The 20054-nt window shown below is 34.1% G+C and overlaps 1 protein-coding gene across 11 annotated transcripts in view; it reads left to right on the forward strand.

Moving 5' to 3' along the window:
* The window catches only part of CHD9 (chromodomain helicase DNA binding protein 9), a 219037-nt gene extending 201413 nt beyond the window's left edge, over positions 1-17624 (forward strand). For 10 of the 11 annotated variants that reach the window (XM_081274950.1, XM_081274956.1, XM_081274954.1 and 7 more), the window contains 5 exons: positions 3487-3626; positions 4074-4295; positions 7616-7744; positions 10685-10789; positions 14147-17624. In XM_081274950.1, the coding sequence (XP_081131076.1) occupies positions 3487-3626; positions 4074-4295; positions 7616-7744; positions 10685-10789; positions 14147-15022 (1472 nt within the window). In that variant the 3' untranslated portion in view covers positions 15023-17624. The remainder of the gene's footprint in view (positions 1-3486; positions 3627-4073; positions 4296-7615; positions 7745-10684; positions 10790-14146) is intronic. The other variant, XM_081274958.1, reaches the window with a different exon arrangement.
* Positions 17625-20054: the final 2430 nt, after the last annotated feature.

Genomic DNA, 20054 nt, shown 5'->3' on the forward strand with positions numbered 1-20054 from the left:
TATTTTTGTCAAGCATCCGTTTTTATACAATTAGAGTTCTATTATTAAGGAGTTTCTTTTTCACTAGAAAATGGGAATGGATGGGATGATAAAAGTGTGCTTTTGTCTAACCTAAATGGACTTTAATAATATCACAACCCTTATCTTGATGACTCCACTATAAATGTACAGATTGACTCTGTCATCTGTACATTTTATTGATATTACTGTTGAATATTATATAGGCTTTACCTATAAGTAATTCTTTAAAGTTTTTAATAGTATCAATAGGAGCATTGCTTTTGCAACTATACAATAGGTTGACACTGTATAGAATTATTAAGTATTATGTCATCCTTTTTTAGCTATAGATGGACACAACATCTTTATTTATTTATTTTCTTTTTTAATTTATTTTTTATTTGTAGTTGGACATAATACCTTTATTTTACTTATTTATTTTTATGTAGTGCTGAGAATTGAATCCAGTGCCTCGCATGTGCTAGGCAAGTGCTCTACCGATGAGCCATAACCCCAGCCCCTCTTTATTTATTTTTATGTTGTTCTGAGTTCTGAGGATCAAACCCAGTGCCTCACACTTGAAAGGCAAGCGCTTCACCACTGAGTTCAGCCCCAGCCCTCATCTGTCTTAATTGTATATATGGAAATCTGGATTCTGTCTTTTTGACATGACTTTTTGGAAAGCTTTAACATTTTTGAGCCTGTTCTTATTTGTGAAATGATTAACAGGAATAGGAAAGAGGTTGCACTGTTGAGTAGATTGCATTAATAAAGTGGCTACTGAAGAGCATGGCGTACAATTAGATACTACATAGATGTTAAAATTAGGTACTCCCAGAGTCTATAATTGGATGCTTAGCAAATGCTTTTATTGAAATTTTTAATTTTCAAAAGGCTGTACATTTTTTATTCTTGTGATTACCTTTTGAATTTTATTTGAAAGCCTATATAAACACACCAAGTGAAATATAACTTAATTCATGAAGGAAAGTAAAATAGCACAGGTTACAAGAAGACAAAACTAAAGCACTCATTCCAGAAACTATGTGGAATAGCAGATAAATGATGACAGAGCTAAGCAACCTGTGGTTGAATTCTGTCTTTTATTAACTCTTGTGACATTGAGCAAGTGACAATGCTTCTGATCTCATTTATAAAACAGACTTAATAATACTTCTGTGTTTTCATTCCGTTTTTGATGATTTAAGATAGCAATAGCATTTGTAAAATGTACTCCAATATCTGGCTCATAGTAGGTATTCAACAGAAAGAGGCTTCTTAAATATTGTTATTGTTAGATCTAAAGTAAAGACGACAAAGACTTTATAAAGTTAAATTTTCATTTTTAAATTCTAGCTTAAAATGCATTGAAAATATTTATTAAAATCCTCATCAGAAATAAGTTATGTTAATATGTAATTAAAACAAAGATTTGGCCATATAGAATATTTTTATAAATGAATGCTTTGGTGTGTACAGATGTTTTTTATTGATAATTACAGTAGGTATTTTTATGTAGTACACAGGTAGCACTAAAGGAAAAGGGGAAAAAAGTAATTCACTCCCTTTCATTGCTTGGTAGACTACACTTGTACATTAAATATTAGGTAATACATTTTAAAACAAAAAAAAAATACATTTTAAAACCAAAAAAAAGCATTTATGCTGGGCATGGTAGCATACATCTGTAAATCCCAGTGGCAAGGGAGCTTTAGGCAGGAGGATCACAACTTCAAAGTCAGCCTCAGGAATTTAGAGAGACCTTAAGCAACTTGGATTCTATCTCAAAATTTTAAAAAGGGATTGGGATATAGTTCAGTGGTTAAGTGGCCCTGGGTTCATTCCTTGGTGCCAAAAGACAGAAAAGATTACAGCCTGCTTATGAAATGTGAATCTGTGTTTCAAAAATTATCAGTGACTAAGCTCTAGGGCAGTGGTTCAGAGTTGCTCGTGTAGAAATAGGATTGATGCAAAGTAGTTCATTCAATATTGAATTATATTGTGAATTCAAAAACAAACATATAAGCCACCGAACCTACCTGTAGTCACAGCTATGTGGGAGGCTGAGGCATGGGGATCACAAATTCAAAGCAAAACACTTAAGAAACAAAATTAATAGGGATTGGTAGAAGTTAAAATGAGAAGTTTTAGAAAGTTTAAAAGTATTAGGATAGAAATCCATGAGATGTTCTTATGAAATATAATGGCATTTTTAAAAGTAGTAGGAAGATTATTGTTTTTAGAGCTAAAATATGCTATAGTAAAAATATTTAAAATCATTTATAATATTATGTTAATATAATTTAATAAATTTTATTACAGATATAATAAAATCCTTTTTTCCATAGTGTTTTGTCACATTTTAGTACTTTCACATATATAAATTATTTTTAATTATAATCAGTTATTTCTTACCATATGAATTAAGGAAGTATTTTTTTTTAAGTTGTTGATAGACCTTTATGTTATATATTTATACATGGTGCTGAGAATCGAACCCAGTGCTTCACACATGCCAGGCAAGTGCGCTACTGCTGAGCCACCGCCCCTGCCCCTTAAGGAACTTTTTATAAGGTTACAGAGCTAGACAAAGGGCTACACTTTTTCACGAAAACACAGAACTTCTCAAAAAATTCTCCTTAATGATTGAAAATACATTTTTCACTAATGCATAGCTACTTATTAGGTATTTATTTAAAAAGTAAATGAATGGAACTATTTCATACCTCTTACAAATATAACTATTAAGTGCTTACTAAAATGAGGAAGGTCAACTTTAATTTGATAACTAAAACTTTACTGATGATCCTAAAGAAAATGTCTTAAGTAGGTTGGAGCAGGAATTAACAATGGGAAATTGAGAAATAAGTTAGTGCCTTTATTAAGAAGCAGCACAATATAGTTCAGTTAAAAAGTTTCGGAGTTACAAAGACTTGAAGAAGTTGATTTTATGTTTGTATTGGCCATATTTTTGAGTTGAGAAGGAGAATCTGAAGAAAATAGAAATGAGTGATTTTAAAAATAACCTTTTAGAAACTAGGAATTAATGGGTTTGAGAGGGTTTGTCTTGAACAGGAGAAAGGCAAGCTTCCAACTCAAAAAGAGAAGACAAGTCAAAAATTCAAAGAAGCCTGTTAGACACCTCCAAGTTTAAAATTGAGAAACAGGGGTGTTTTTTTTGTTTTTTTTTTTTTTTTTTTTTTTTTTTTTTTTTGTAGTGCTGGGCATTGAACCCAGGGCCTTGTCATGTGAGGCAAGCACTCCAACTGAGCTATATCCCCAGCCCTAGGGAGTAGAGGTGGTAGTGATGTTTTATTTCAAGAATTACATGATTTATGATATATAAAATAAGAATTAAACTTCCATATAAGTTTAGAAAACTGATTACTTTCAAATTTAGAAAACTGATTACTTTCACTTTGTTTAAGAAGTAAAATTTTATCTCTATTTTGGTGTTTAATTTGATTTAATTGTGTGTTTAATTAGGTACTTCCATTCAATCAACAATTGGTGCCAATGGAGTGATGTTAGACAACCAGCCTGTAGTCAAAAAAAGACGAGGAAGGAGGAAGAATGTAGAAGGTGTTGACATCCTCTTTTTTAACAGAAATAAACCACCTAATCATGTAAGTAACTAAAAATTACTGATCCTTGAGTTCAAAATTCTATCCCATAAATATACACATTGCACTTATGTGATTTTACAAATATAATGTTAATAAAAAACTAGAAGTATACTATGTATTTTCAGGTTTTGTATTATTAGTAGAATCTGACATTGGATAAGATTCATTAAAATCTTAAGATTAAAATTTAGCAGAATTTAATGGAAGAACTTTTTTCCCTTCAATAAAGAACCACTCCCATGTCCATATGTGAAAACATCACAGTGAATCCTACTATCATATACATTCACAAGTATGGGATCCTAACTAGAATAAAATATATTCTGTGCTTGTATAATAATATCAAATTGGATTCTACTATCATGTATAACTAAAAAGAACCAAAAAAAAGAAAGAACTACTTCATTGAAGCATGGAAATAAATTTACATTTGGTGTTTTTCTGCAGGTTACTTTAGGTTTAACCACCTCACAGATTTCCACAGGGATAAATCCCACACTATCCTATACTCAACCTAAAGGAATTCCTGATACAGAAAGTCCAGTTCCAGTTATTAATCTTAAAGATGGGACAAGACTTGCAGGAGATGATGCACCGAAGAGAAAGGATTTAGAAAAATGGCTTAAGGAGCACCCAGGTTATGTGGAAGACTTAGGAGCTTTTATTCCTGTAGGTGATATATTTTAAGATCTTGGTATATATTATTTCTGTGATTTGTCAAACCCTTAATGATGAAGCATAATTTTTCATCCACTTGTGCTAGATATTTGCTCTGCTTAAGATTTAGGAAAACTAGGGGCTGGGGTTCTGGCTCAGTGCTAAAGCACTTGCCTAGCATGTGTGAGGCACTAGGTTTTTGATTTTCAGCACTGCATATAAAATAAAATAAATAAAGGTCCATCAACAACTAAAGAAATATATATTTCTTTATAGTGTCATTTTCTACTTTCCATCCTCTATTCAACAGATATTTAATAATAAAAATCACTTCTGATATGAGTAGCATGTTAGAACCAATAGAAATTGAAAGGTATAAAACTTCTGACACTTTCTCAAAGAATTTATTTTCTAATATTGGTCATAGTAAAAATTTAACCCTGTCTGCCATTATATTTAACTCCTAATATCTATTATTTCTCACCACTGTATTAGAATGGTATTATTGTGACTATTTTATAGATAAAGAAATTGAACCACTGGAATTTTAAGTAAAAAGTCCAAGGCCACACAGCAAATAAAGTCCAAAATTGCACATGCTAGGCAAGTTGTCTACCACTGAGCTACATCCTAAGCCCAAAACTTCTGCTCTTAAGCTCTACTTCAGACCATAAGAGTATGACGTCTGTGTCTCTGCAGATGCACAAGTTTATGTTAATTAAAGATGAGAATCTTATATTTAGTTTGCACTCTTCTTAACCTCTGAAATTCTATCTACTTATCTTATGGGCTTTCTTACTCAGAAATATTTATTTTCTGGAATTTTATTATCAGACAGTAACATACTAAATTTTGTGTCAGTATTTGTAAGATTTCTGTGTACTTTATAAGGTAAAAATATATAGTTTTATCCTATATATTATGAGCTCAACAGTCCTTTTCTATTTGCCTTCCTTATGAAGATCAAGTGGATAACTGAAATGAAGTTTTCTGCTACCTCAACTTGGGAGGCTGAGATAGGAGGATCTTGAGTTCAAAGCCAGACTCAGCAATTTATCAAAGGTGCTAAGCAACTCAGTGAGACCCTGTTGGCCAAAGTTGCTTAGGCCCTCCCACGCTGCTGGGATTACAGGCGTATGCCACTACACCTGGCAAATTGAGCAATTTCAAAGTGGATATTGTAATTCAGAAAACAATGAGAATCATCATTTTAATGCTATAATTTCATAAAATGTTAAAAAAAATCATTGCAAGACTATGAGTATACCTCAATTCCAGCAGCTCAGAGGCTAAAGCAAGAAAACCACAAGCTCAAGGCCAGGGTCAACAACTTTGGCAAGACTCTGCCTCAAAATTAAAAAAAAAAAAAGGGGGGCTGGTAAAGTGCTCTGGATTCAATGGTTCAATTCCCAGTATAGTCAGAGAGGCACAGAGGAAGAGAGAGAGAGAGAGGTGGAAGTAGGAAGAGAAGAGAGGAAGGAGTGAGAGGGAGAGAAGGAAAAAAATTAATGTATTCAGCCAACAAATTTTTATTGAGTGACTACTATGTGCCACTTACAATTTTAGTGATTGAAAATATAAGAGTGAACAACATGAAGTTTTTCTTCTTGTGGTACTTATACTCTAGTCTATGAAGGATTTCCATACCTTTATCTTAATCACTGTAAGAGTTTTTGTTAATATTCTCAATTTTGTATCCACTTATCATTTTCATTGCAAATAAAGTTTTTACCATAATGTTTTATGTAACTTTTTAATTAAGACTTAAAAGCATGTTTTTAAAAGGTAGCATTTATGTCAGGGTGTGGAGGTATACACCCATAATCTCAGCTGCTTGGGAGGCTGAGGCAGGAAGTTCAAGCCCAGCCTTGGCAACTTAGCATGACCCTGTCTCAAAATAAAATTAAAACAGGTCAGGGATGCAGCTTCATGGTAGAGCATCTCTGGATTCAATTTCCAGTTACTCCTCCCCCCACACATACACCCCAGACACAAAGGCAGCATTTGTTCCACTAAAGAATAGAAGATATGCCGAGCATGGTAGTACAAGCCTGAAATCTCAGCAGATTGGAAGACTGAGACAGGATGATCTAAATTCATGGCCAGCTTCAGCCATTTAGCAAGGTCCTAAGCAATTGTTGGGACCTTGTCAAAAAATAAAGAACAAAAACGGCTGAGTGTGTAGCTCAGTGGTAAATTGCCACTGGGTTAAACATCCAGTACAAAAAAAAAAAAAAGAAGAAGAATAGAAGATATAACTAAATAATTATGGTTCTTTCCATGGGTACAGATACAGGAACAATTGAGTACAGTACTGGCAAAAGATAAGAAATCGAACTGTTATCTGATACATAAAAAATGAACAAGAAGGCATTGACCAGGTTAACACAAGAGGAACATGTAGGCATTTTAGAAGTCATAAAGAGAGTTACAAGGGGATGTGACTGTAAGGACATACTCATAAATCAGTGACTAGTCTGATATTTCAGCATATGTGGAAGAGTGAGTGCAGTGATAGTAAATGAATAAAAAATGTGAGTTGAATAGTATCCAGGCTGTGGTGGGACTTAAGAATTTGATCATTTGTTTCTTGGAATGTTATGATTGGTTAGAAATAATTACAAACATCAAGGCCTGCTTTTGTCAACAGTTGTAGAGATAAGTAGCATGATTTGAAGAAAAGAGATTTAATATTATTGGATATGGTTTTTTGCTTTGTTTTGTTTTGCAGTGCTAAGGATCGAAACTCCCATGGTAGGCATGTTCTACCACTAAGCTATACTTCCAGGCCTGTGAATATGCATTCATAATCTGTCTCTTCCACTTACTAGTTGTATCCCCTTGAGGAAGACAACCTCTCTGAGCCTTACTATCCCTTTTGTAAGATAAGAATACCTTTTAGTATTGTGAGAATTACATGACACAAGGAAAATAATTAGTGAGATGAAGAAAAATGAAAGTTACTAGCAGAGATTATAAATTGTGAGAGCACTTCGAAAATCCGGAACATTTCTCCCGGAACATGTCAGGAAGGAGAAAATTTAACAGATGAAAAAGTAAATAACTACAATTTAGAGGAAACCACTCCAGCATCATTGGTAACCCCTTCATGTATCACTTTCCAGGTGTTCTGTAGTTTTTGAGGGCATTTAAGGAAAAAACTAACAAAATCCTGCTCATTTCAAGAGCCAACAGAAGGCCCCTGCTTTAAAGGGTGAATTACTAAAAGATAGATGCTTCCACATCATAGGATTAAATTTGAATCAGTTCAATTGCAATATTTTGAATAGTTTTGCAGAAGTACACATTTTAAAGATGTTTATCTGTTTTAGAGAGTGCAGCTTCATGAGGGAAGACCCAAACAAAAAAGGCATCGTTGCAGAAACCCCAATAAACTTGATGTTAATACTCTCACTGGAGAAGAACGCGTTCAGCTGATTAACAGAAGAAATGCCAGAAAGGTATTTATGTATTTGTGGTTAATCTTTAACATTGATTTAAATATGTAGGACTTCTCTTAGAACACCAATTCATTATGCATTATTTTGTAACAAAACCTGGAAATGTATTTAATTTAGCAGATTTGTGGGGGATAATAATTTTATATAACTTAAATTTAAGTCCTGTATCAATGACTGAGCTATTAAATGAAATAAGCAAGCTTCTCAACATATCTGTATCTAAGCAGTGCCATTGCATGTGGCTGTGCCCTACACAAGGACACTACACCTCAGGCATTGGTTCACTTCACAAGGCAATTTTGCTCCTTCATGGCACATTTGGTAGAATCTGGAGGCTTTACTAGGAATTGAACCCAGAGGCTCTTAACCACTGAGCCACATTCCCAGATCCCCAGATCTCCAACCCTTTTTTATATTTTATTTACAGACAGGGTGTTTCTGAGTTGCATAGGGCCTCGCTAAGTTGCTGGGTCTGGCTTTGTAATCCTCCTGCTTCAGCCTCCTGAGCCACTGGGATTATAGGTGTATACCACTTCATCCAGCTGCAGACATTTTTATAACCATGAATGAGCAGAGTGGTGAGCAGGAGAGAGGGTGCTACTTGAGTCTAGTTGAGTAGAAGTCAGTTAACCCAGATGCTGCTAATCTTTCTGTGGGACTTAGGACAACCCCACAATACCAATCCAAAATGTCTATAGTGCAAGGGTTGAAAAAATCTGATCTAAGGAAGAGACACATGGACAGATGTGTCTTTACTTGATAAAGTAAATAATACAAGATTTCTGACACCCTTTTATAAATGTAGCTTTGACATACTATTTTTTATTCTGATAAGTAAGTGATAAACTAAGAAAGAAAACATGGTCTGAGAGTAAGAACACCAACTTTCTAGTATTGTTCTATACACCAACTCTTTAAAATTAATGCCAGTTTTTCCTCCAGTTTTGGAGTTCATTTAGCTTTTGTTAGTATTTTACAGTAATAACATAGATGTGTTAGAGAAAGAATAAGGTGAATATTTAGTAGCATTTTAATTGTGCACTTGCATATATTTGTGACAAATCTTTGCTATAATTGAATTTGTCTTAACTTTTTTTTCTTCTTTTGTCTTAGCCAATTTTAAGATGAAACAATTGTTACTTGTAGGTTTAATAATAAACATTTAAATTTTATTTTTAATTGTTGTAGCTTCATGTGGCTCCTGTTCATTTTCCTTAATTTGTAAAGTTCTTTATTGTCTTGAGCCTGTGAGGTATAGGCTTTGCTTGATAAATTACTGAGGAAAAGAATCTTTTTACTAAATCCCCAAGAGGACTTCCAATTTACATTGAGGCTTAATGAACATTAATGAAAAAAAGAGAATGCAAAATAAATTGCACAGACTAAGAATATAAGGATGCTAGATAAGGACACTTATAGGTAATATAGCTGACTACATCAAATCCTGTCTATATCCTATCAAGGATGTATGTATGTACACATGTGTTAGGCATGTTACTCAGTGGAAAAGCACTTGCCTATCATGCACAAGGCCCCGAGTTTCATCCCTAGGACCACAAAAAAAAGAGAAAAGAAAAAAGAGATAGTATATATTAACTCAAAAGGGTATGGAAAAGGAATTGAGAAGTATCTTTAGAATTCAAAGGGACATTAAATTGGTAGGTTCAAATCATTTATCCAAATGTAATTTTTATGTGGGTTTTTTTTTTTTTTTTTTTTTTTTTTTTTTTTTTTTGCAGTGCTAGGGATCAAACTTAGGGCTTCATGCATGCCAGACAAATGCTATTCCACTGAGCCACATCTCAAGCCCCCAAATAAAATATTAATTTAAGTCTCAAAATACTTGGTCTCAGGGCTGGGGATGTGGCTTAAGTGGTAGCGCACTTGCCTGGATTCGATTCTCAAAACCACATAAAAATAAAATAAAGATATTGTGTCCACCTAAAACTAAAAAATAAATATTTAAAAAAATACTTGGTCTCAATGTTAGGCTAATTATTATATGTATTGTTTTTTATCTTTTTAAATTTACTTATGACTTTTCACAAAAGATATATATCATTTCATGCTCTTAGTGTTAATTTATATCATAAGTAAATAAGAGTATAGGTTTTTGAGATCTCAGTTTGAATTCTATCATTAACATTACTACCTGGCTTTAGACAAATTATATAACTTTTCCTTCATTAGGAAAATATAAGTAATACTTTGCCAAAAGGAAGTTGTAAGAACTAAAATATAAAGTCCTTAGCATAATATTGTCATATAATAATAATTTTTATTATATGCTAGATAGTATTCTAATACACTTGAATGAAGTCCAGGTGTGGTGGTGCATGCCTATAATCCCAGTGACTCAGGAGGCTGAGGCAGGAGGATTAAAGTTCAATGCCAGCCTCAGAGACTTAGTGAGGCCCTCAGCAACTTGGCAAAACTCTGCTTCAAAACTGAAAATAAAAAAGGCTAGAGATGTAACTCAGTGATTGAGTTCCTCTTGGTTAACTCCTCAGTACTGGGGTCAGAGAGAGCCATAAGGGAAGTCTTATTGTTATCCTCATTTTACAGATGAGGAAACTGAGGCTCAAAAGAGATTTACTGATTTGTTCAAGTTCCTATAACTGTTAAGTCTGACTAGAGGCTATACTCTTATCCAGGTTGTACTACCCAACCAGCACAGTAAATGATAGTTCTTCATTTTCCTATTCTAGTTATTCCACTTAAAACATTTAAAATTTACATGATCACACATTTATATAGTATATCAATAATCCATATAGTTTGTTGTAGTCCTTTTAAATATAAAGATTGTTGAAGATGGTTAAATATATATATATTTCAAAGAAATAAACTCTGTACAGTACCAAATGAAAATAATATAAAAGAAATAGTTTTATATTCAATAATGTGCTAAGTATCTAACAATCTGTTTTTCATTTACAGGTTGGAGGTGCATTTGCTCCCCCTTTGAAAGACTTATGTAGATTCCTAAAAGAAAATTCAGAATATGGAGTAGCTCCTGAATGGGGAGATGTTGTTAAGCAATCTGTGAGTATTTCACAAATGCTAACTCCTCTCATTAGTTAGATGCCATTTAATTGTTATTTTGTTAATTACATAGTCATATAATATATTTAATTATATAATTAAAAGTGTACACACACAGTGTTTGTTTGTTTAGGTAATGGGGCTTGAACCCAGAAGCTCTGTGCCACTGAGCCACATCCCAAGTCTCACTAAATTGCTGAGAGACTGGCCTTGAACTTGCAAGCCTCCTGTCTCGGCCTTTTAAGTTGCTGGGTTTACATGCATTCACCACTACACCCAGCCATTTAATGATATCTTAGACTTTCAATTAAGAATTAATAAAATATTCTATAAACATGTAATGAGGGGTTGGGGCTATGGCTCAGTGGTAGAGCACTTGCCTAGAATATGCGAGGCACTGGGTTCAATTCTCAGCACCACATATAAATAAATAAATAAAGATCCATCAACATCTTAAAAAAATATATATATATATATTTAAAAAATCAAAAAAACATGTGATGATAATTTTTTTTTGAGTACTGGGGATTAAATGCAGGGGTGTCCTACCACTGAACTACATCCCTAGTCCTTTTCTTTTTAATATTTTAGTTGTAAATGAGCACAAACCTTTACTTTATTTATTTTTATATGGTTCTGAGGATCGAACCCAGTGACTTTAGTGTATTAGCCAAGCGCTCTTACCACTGAGCTACAACCCCAGCCCCCCAGCCCTTTTTATTTTTTATTTTGAGCCAGTCTTGCCAAGTTGCCCAGTGTCATCTTAAAGTTGTGATCTTTCTGCCTCAGCCTCCTAATATTAGTTCATATTTGTTATTTTCCACAACATGACACAAATTTCCCAGATATTTACTGATAGAATGCAGAACCAAGCTGGGTACAATGATACATATCTTTAATTCTAGCTAATGGGGAAGTAGAGGCAGAAGAATCACAAGTTTGCAGCCAGCCTGTACAGCTTAACAAGACCCTCTCTCAAAATTTTAAAACTATAAAAAGGTTGGCAAGGTGTGAAGTCCTGGGTTTAGTCCCCACTATTACAAAATTCTTTTTTTTTTAAAAAAAGAATCCAGAACCAATATATAATGGTTTGTTTTTATTTTAAGCACTGTTTGAACAATTTTATAAAAATAATAGTCGGATATGTGGGCAAAGAAATATATATAATGATACTTGCCAGATAGAGTAGTACAAACTCATAATCCCAGGGACTCAGTAGTCTGAGACAGGAGTATTGCATGTTTGAGGCAACTTATTGAGAGCCTAAAAATAAAAAGGGATGCGGATGTAGCTCAGCGGTAGAGTGCCCTTGGGTTCAATCCACATTACACACACACACACACACACACACACACACACAAATACACAAATAAAATATTCATCATGGTATAATAGTTTCTAAAGAATTGGGAATAAACTTGTGGTCCATCCAAATATTGGAAAACTATGCAACTTATTTAAAAATTGTATCTTAGAAGAACATCTGATGACGAGAGAAATCATTCACGGTATATTACCTGTGATAATAGTTAACATCTTGGAGTAGTAAAGCTTCCCAACCATTTGGTAAATGGCAGTGAAATAATAGTTATTATTTCTACAGGTCTATAGGTGTCCAACTGAAAAGGGAAGGCTATAAATCTAAGTACAATTAGATTTTTATTTTTTATCTTAGAAGGGGAGCTGGGGAGAATTGTAGAATGTGTTGTTAAGTGCAAAAGGTAATGAGAAATGCATCCTGAAATGTTAGCAGTAGTTACCTCTGAATGTGATGTTATTAATGATATTTTTTCTTTGTATTTATTGTCACGATTCTGTAGTGAATCCTAATGTAAAAAGAAGACAATAAATTGGTCTAGCTATGGATGTAACTCCAGAAATAGAATGTTTGCCTGGTATGTTCAGGGTCCTGCGTTCAGTGCCCAGGACCAAATGAATGAATAAGTTCATCAATTCAAAACAAAATTAATGAATATTCCTGTTTTACACAGTGGTGTATACCTGTGATTCCAGCTACTTGGAATAAGATGGAGGATGGCAAGGTCAAGGCTAGCCTTGAAATCTTAGCGAGACCCTGTCTCACATTAAAAATAAAAAAAGGCTCAGTGGTAAACCACCCCTAGGTTAATCCCCATTATCACAAAAGGAAAAAAAAAATTAGTCCCATTAGTTTTTCCTTAAACCCTACTATTTAGAGCTACACTGTTGCAGATGGTTATCCACTATGCTTATGTGGCTATTGTTGAGCACTTGAAATTTGGCTGGTATTGTGTTTTGTTTTGTTCTGTTTGGTACCAGGAATTGAACCCAAGGGTACCTAACCTCTGAGCTACTCCCAGCCCTTTTTATTTTTTATTATGAAACAGGGTCTTGCTAAATAGCTTAGTTGCTGGGGCTGGCTTTGAACTTGCTAGCCTCCTGCCTCTGCTTCCCAAGTTGCCGGGATTGTAGGCAGGCGCCACCACGCCTGCTGGTTTTGGTTTTGAAAACTTCATTCAGAAAAAAAGAATGTAAAATACCTTAAGTTTTACAGATTACATATGGAAGTGATAATATTTTGGTTATGTTTTAAATAGATTATCTTAAAGTTAATATCACAAATTTCAATTTTGCCATTAGTAGTGTGTCAACTAGAAAATTTTAAATTACATATATGGCTTGCATTATATTTCTATTAGACAGTGCTGGTACAATAGTTCTAAACTAAAACTTCTAAGACTTGTGTGTCCCAGAAAATCACGGAAGAATTTATGTGAAAGCAACATAGATTCTCCATTGTTCTGCACTTGATGATTCCCAATGTACAGGTTCTACTGCTGTCCTGGCCCAAGTGATCTTTCCTCCTTTTGACTACCTTTTTTAGCTTCATTCTTATCTTCCTTATTACAAAGTAACTGTTAGTGAAATTCAAATGATACATCTCACTTTAACTTATTTCCCTTATCCTTATTGTTCTTTTAGATTACAAGGGGGCCACTCCTTTGGTCTTCTAAAACAAGTGGTAATGGGAAACATGTAAGGGTTATGAAAGTATCTGTGAAAAAGTTTCTTTGGATCATATTGTTTTCTGTTCTACAAACTTCATGACTTACAGTAGGGAAGAAACTAAAGGCATCTTTCTGTTCTCTTTTTCTGTGATAAACTCAGAAGTGAAAGAGCTGTTTCAATCCATAATTTATAATAGAAAAAAAATAGATTATCTCTTCTATAATTGATTTTTTCATGTCAATACAGAATAAGTATAAATCATTATTTTAATAGGCTACTTATAGAGGCTAATTGCTATTGATTTTATTTTCATATAGCTATTATTAACAAATTGTTATTGAATTATTAATGAATACATATTTCCTCCAGGGGTTTCTTCCAGAAAGTATGTATGAACGTATTCTCACTGGTCCAGTGGTGAGAGAGGAAGTAAGCAGGCGAGGGAGACGCCCTAAAAGTGGAATTGCAAAGGCCACAGCAGCAACAGCTGCAACTGCCACCAATGTTTCAGGCAATCCTTTGTTAACGAATGGATTACTTCCAGGTGTGGATCTCACAACTCTTCAGGCCTTACAACAAAATCTACAGAACTTGCAATCACTGCAAGTAACTGCAGGGCTAATGGGAATGCCTGCTGGCCTTTCTTCTGGAGGAGAAGCTAAAAACATGGCTGCTATGTTCCCCATGCTGCTATCAGGAATGGCGGGATTACCAAATCTGTTGGGCATGGGAGGACTCCTTACAAAGCCTGCAGATTCTGGGGCAGAAGAGAAAAAGGGAAATGACTCTAAGGAGCAAGAAGGAAAAAAAGAAAGGACAGAGAGCCAAAGTTCAGAAAATGGTGGAGAAAACTCTGTGTCAAGTTCTCCTTCAACTTCCTCAACTGCTGCATTAAATACAGCTGCAGCTGCCAACCCGTTAGCTCTTAACCCACTATTACTATCTAATATACTTTATCCAGGGATGCTTCTCACTCCAGGCCTTAATCTTCATATTCCAACTTTGTCCCAGTCCAATACTTTTGATGTACAGAAAAGCAAAAACAGTGACTTAGGCTCATCTAAGTCTGTAGAAGTAAAGGAAGAAGATTCCAGAGGTAAAGATCAGGAAGACAAACGGGGAACTGAACCAAGTCCTCTCAATGAAAACAGCACAGATGATGGTTCAGAGAAAGCTGATGCTTCATCTGGATCTGATAGTACATCATCATCATCCGAGGATTCAGATTCTAGTAATGAAGACTGATTCCCAGACTCTGCACTTAAATTATGAACTAATTTTGAGTTTTTTCTTTAATTTTAATTGTAAATATCCCAGTGTTGAGTGCATCAATAACTTACTGACCGAACATTTCAGTTATTTGTTTAGAAGTGCAAACTGCTTTCAGAGACGTTTTGCATGTAATATTTCTTAAGATTCATAAGTTTCTGAACTCGTATGTACTATCAAATGCATAAACGTATAAAATTACAACAAAAGGCATTATAATTTTGTTGGGGGTTAATTTTATGAAAATTATGCTCAATAAGAGTTGTATATTTAATATATTTGCAGTGAACACAGAATACTTTATGCATATTACTGATTTAATTTGAATATAGTTTTACAGCCTCCTTGACACCTATAATTTACAGATCAAAACTCAGCAATAATTTGGGCAGCTAATGAATGTCATGAAAGCTGTAGAATCTACATCACCATCCATTGCTTTAATTACATGAAAATGCTCTAGTGTTGTGATGCACTGCTGATGTTTCCAATTCAGGTACAAGTATGTTTAAAGAAGAAATAAGTTTCCCAATTAGCCAATTTAACTGGCTACCTGTTACCTCAGCTGAGTTAGTTTAGGAAGTTTACATTCGTTTCTAATTCTGTACTTGTTTTCAGGGGTTTTTTAAACACATCCTATATATCATGTTAATCTGACAAGGAATATGACTTGCTTTTTGCTGAGCTTAACTTGGAAATCAGTAAAATAAGTCATGAAATAATCCTGTGTCATGTGATTTTGGCACCCTATAGACATAGATTTAACTTTTCAAAGTTTGGCCTCCTATTAGAAATAATTATGTCTCAGATGAGTAATGTCTGTTTCCAGGGTTCAGAAAAAGCAGACTCATGAAATGCCACTGAAAAGAACTTTCAACACAGCATACTTCATGTAAAAGAAAATGTTTGTTTGCTTTATTTGTGTACATTTCTTTTTGTGTTTTATGTCATGGAAATATTCCGAAATAGCAGATAATAGTGGTAAAGTAATAATGCAGATAGCCTAAGTTCATTTTAAGTTTGTAGGTGTAAGCAGACTAAATATTGCCCAGAATCAGTGTTGGGTTATCAGTTTATATTAAATATACTGAGCTGCCCATTTTGCAAGCGCACTTTGAATAATCTCAAAAAGATGTACAAGTTATACCTATGAACCACAAAAATGAAGCCCAAGGCTTTTGTTCAATTTCTTAGAATCCTTTACCATGTAAAATTTATCTGATATTTAATTTGTGATTCAATTTCTCCTACTAAAGCTGCTATTATTCTGACAAGGTAGAGGTCCAGGTTCACCTTCATATACATTGTAAACAATTAGAACTGAATTGAACATAAAACTATTTACATCCTAAAGAGAGAGAAATGTTTGCATTTTTCTGGTACCCAAATAAGTCAGTAATAAAGTTTGTAAGGGTATAAATAAAGGGAAGGGGAGTACCCCAGTTCTCTCCTACAGGAAAAAAAAAAAAAACTTACTATTTTAATAGAACTGTTGTTTTGTCATGAAGTAAGCAATTGTATTAGGTTTTCCAAGACCTTTACCAGTAAATTATGTTTCTGTATGTAAAATAACTAACCCCTTATTAGAGAGACAGTGTTATATGTATTTACAAAATTATATAAGTTCCATTGGGATTATATTGATTTTTGTATTTTCCCAAAATAGTTCTTTGAATTGATAGTCCTTTATGCAATGTCTTAGCAATAGTCACTCTTATGCCCATCCAGGAGAAGTGGGTAGTAATTCTTCATCATGGAAATGCTATATTACATATTTAGTATCTTCCCTTTGCAGTATTGCACTTTTGTTTAACTAGAATACACCTTTGAGATAGCCAAAGTTTTTCAAACACAATTAACTTAGTTTGCCAGTGGAGTATTTCAACACCATCCATATTTCCCTTCCCTCCTCTAGTTCTACCCACATGATCTTTATTCCTTTCTTTCCCCAGATTAAAAAAAGGAACAAATCCCTAGATCTTGTCAATTAAAACCTAATTTATATCAAATCTATGAGATAAAGTATTTTCCTAATTATGGTCAAATGAATTTGATTAACATCTTAGTGATTCTCTTTGTATGTAATAAGGCAATTACAGTTTTCACAGCATTAAAGCTAATGTTAACTTTAACATTCTCTTGGGTTTCAGGACATTTCTATGTAATATTGATTGGGGGGGGGGAGTTCTCCAGCTATCAGCTAAGGAAAAAAAACACATGCAAATATGATTGTGTTAAGTTAAGGGTTATAAGGAAAAAATCAGTAGAATTACATAATACTAAAGTTGCAGTTGAAAGGATATCCAAGTATGTGTTGGTAGTTACTAAAGAAGTATAGCTGGTATTGCCTTGTATTTATAGCCCTTGTTTCAGGTTTCATGATTCAAGTCTTAGTCCAAGTTTTCTTTTGGACATTTGCAATATTTACCAGTTGTGTTTTGTGTAGTCTGAATTTGCTTTCTGTAGTTGAGCAAACGTCTTAAAAAGTCATTTGTAATTTATTAAATTACTTTCTATGATGTTCTATAGAGCAAATGGAAGTTTAATTATTTTTTATTAAACATATTCTTTGACTACCCATGATGTCAGTCTCTGTACATGACAGTACTTTTTAAACTGAGTTTGATATGATTTATCCTATTCCAGTTATGAAAGAAGCCATATTATGAAAGGAAATTATACTTTAGAGGAATTTTTAAGAGACAGAAATTTGTGATAACTATATCCCCAACAGCATCATAAATGTTTCCAGCTTTTCATTTTGATTTAATTGTTGGCCCAGTGATACTGATGTTTGCAAGAAAAAGTGAAAACTTAAGTTTTCTTCCCTTGGATCTTTTTTTTTAATATTTTTTTAAGAGAGAGTGAGGGGAGAGAGAGAGAATTTTTAATATTTATTTTTTAGTTTTCGACGGACACAACATCTTTGTTGGTATGTGGTGCTGAGGATCAAACCCGGGCCGCACGCATGCGAGGCAAGCGCGCTACCGCTTGAGCCACATCTCCAGCCCCCCGCTTGGATCTTTAGAAATTCCAGAAAGACTCCAAGAGAAACTTTTAATTTTTTTACTAGTATTATTATTTCTTATTTTTTATTTTGAGACAGTATCTCACTAAGTTGCTGAGGCCAGCCTTGAACTTGTGATCCTCCTGCCTCAGCAAAAGCACAAAAATTCAGAAAAGCACAGAACTCTCAAGTAGCTAGGATTACCAGTGTGCACCACCTCACCCAGCTGCAATGTGAGTTTTAATACATGCTATTGGTTCCTACAGATAACATTTATTTATGTACTCAAAAATGAACACTGGATTTAAATGTGCTTCTTTTTTTAAATATTCATCCCTATTAGGTTAATTCCTTGAATTGAAAATACTTCCTCTTTATTTTTTTCTTAATTCTAGGGATTGAACCGAGGGCCGCTTAACCACGGAGCCACAACCCCAACCCTTTATATTTTTTTAAATTTTGAGACAGGGTCGTGCTAAGTTGTTAAGGTTGACTTTTTACTTGCAGTCCTCCTGCCTCAGCCTCCTGAGCCTCTGGGATTATAGGCATGCACTACTACTTCCTCTATTTTCATGGATTTTGCTATGCTGCCAAGTTTATGGTAAAGGTATTAGTAGTAATTTTTACTATCATTAGCAGCATACATTTTGTCCTTACTAATACTGTGAATTTTTTTAATAATCTTTGCCAAACAATAGGCATAAATAATTTTGATTTTTAAAATAGTATTCTTTTTCTTAGTTAAAATGATATAAATAATTTATTTTTTGTTTCTATATTAGCTATTATTGTAATAAGAATGAAGTTGCTGGACGCAGTGGCACACACCTGTAATCCCAGTGGCTTGGAAGGCTAAGACAAGAAAATCGCAAATTCAAAGCCAGACTCAGCAAAAAGCAAGGTGCTAGGCAACTCAGTGAGACCTTTCTCTAAATAAAATACAAAATAGGGCTGGGGATGTGGCTCAGTGATTGAGTACCCCTGAGTTCAATCCCCAGTACCACAAAGGAAAGAAAAATGAAGCTATATGCATACCATTTTCGTAACCTACCCTCTTCATTTAGATACCAAGGCATGAAATATGTTCATATCTCAAGACTGTACAACTGAGTTAAGATTGTAAGATTTTACCATTTTATACTCCAACAGCAAACATTATAATTTTTTAAAAGTCTTTGTCAGGGTTGGGGATGTGGCTCAAGCAGTAGTGCGCTCGCCTGGCATGTGTGCGGCCCAGGTTGGATCCTCAGCACCACATACAAACAAAGATGTTGTATCTGCCAAAAACTAAAAAATAAATATTAAAAAATTCTCTCTCTCTGTCTCTCTCTCTCTCTCTCTAAAAAAAAAAAAGTCTTTATCAATGGCAAAAAGAAATTTTAAATTTGTTTCTTTAATTATTAGTAACTTTAAAGTAACTTTTCATATCTTTCCATAAGCCAGTTGCATTTCTTCTGTCATGGATTTCTTCTACCATGCATTGTTATATGTGGTAAATATTTTTCCCAGTTTGCCTATTTTTGTTGTTATTTTGTTGCTAGGGATTGAACCCAGGTCCTTGCACATACTAAGCATATGCTATACCACTGAGCTACATACTCCCAACCTCTGTCTTTTGATGTGCAAGGTTTTTGGTTTGGTTTGGTTTTTTCTTTTGTCAGGGATGCAGAAAGGGAGATTCTCACTTTGTTGTCCTGGCTGGAACTCCTAGACTCAACTGGTTTTTCTGTCTTGGCCTCCTAAGTGCTGAAACAATAGGTACTCCTGACCACACAGCTTTAGTGTGTGAGTTTTAAATTTTATGTGGATATCTTTTATGTGGATATATCTACAATCTTTTCTGGTTTGTTTTGTTTTATTGTTTTTTGGTACTAGAGATTGAATCCAGGGGCACTTTTCCACTAAGCTATATCCCCAGCCCTTTCTATTTTTTATTTTGAGACAGGATCTCACAAAGTTGCTGAGGCTGACCTCAAACTTTCAGTCCTCCTGCCTCAGCCT

Source organism: Spermophilus citellus (assembly GCF_964194105.1).
Source record: "Spermophilus citellus genome assembly, chromosome: 18".
Classification (NCBI taxonomy): Eukaryota; Metazoa; Chordata; class Mammalia; order Rodentia; family Sciuridae; genus Spermophilus; species Spermophilus citellus.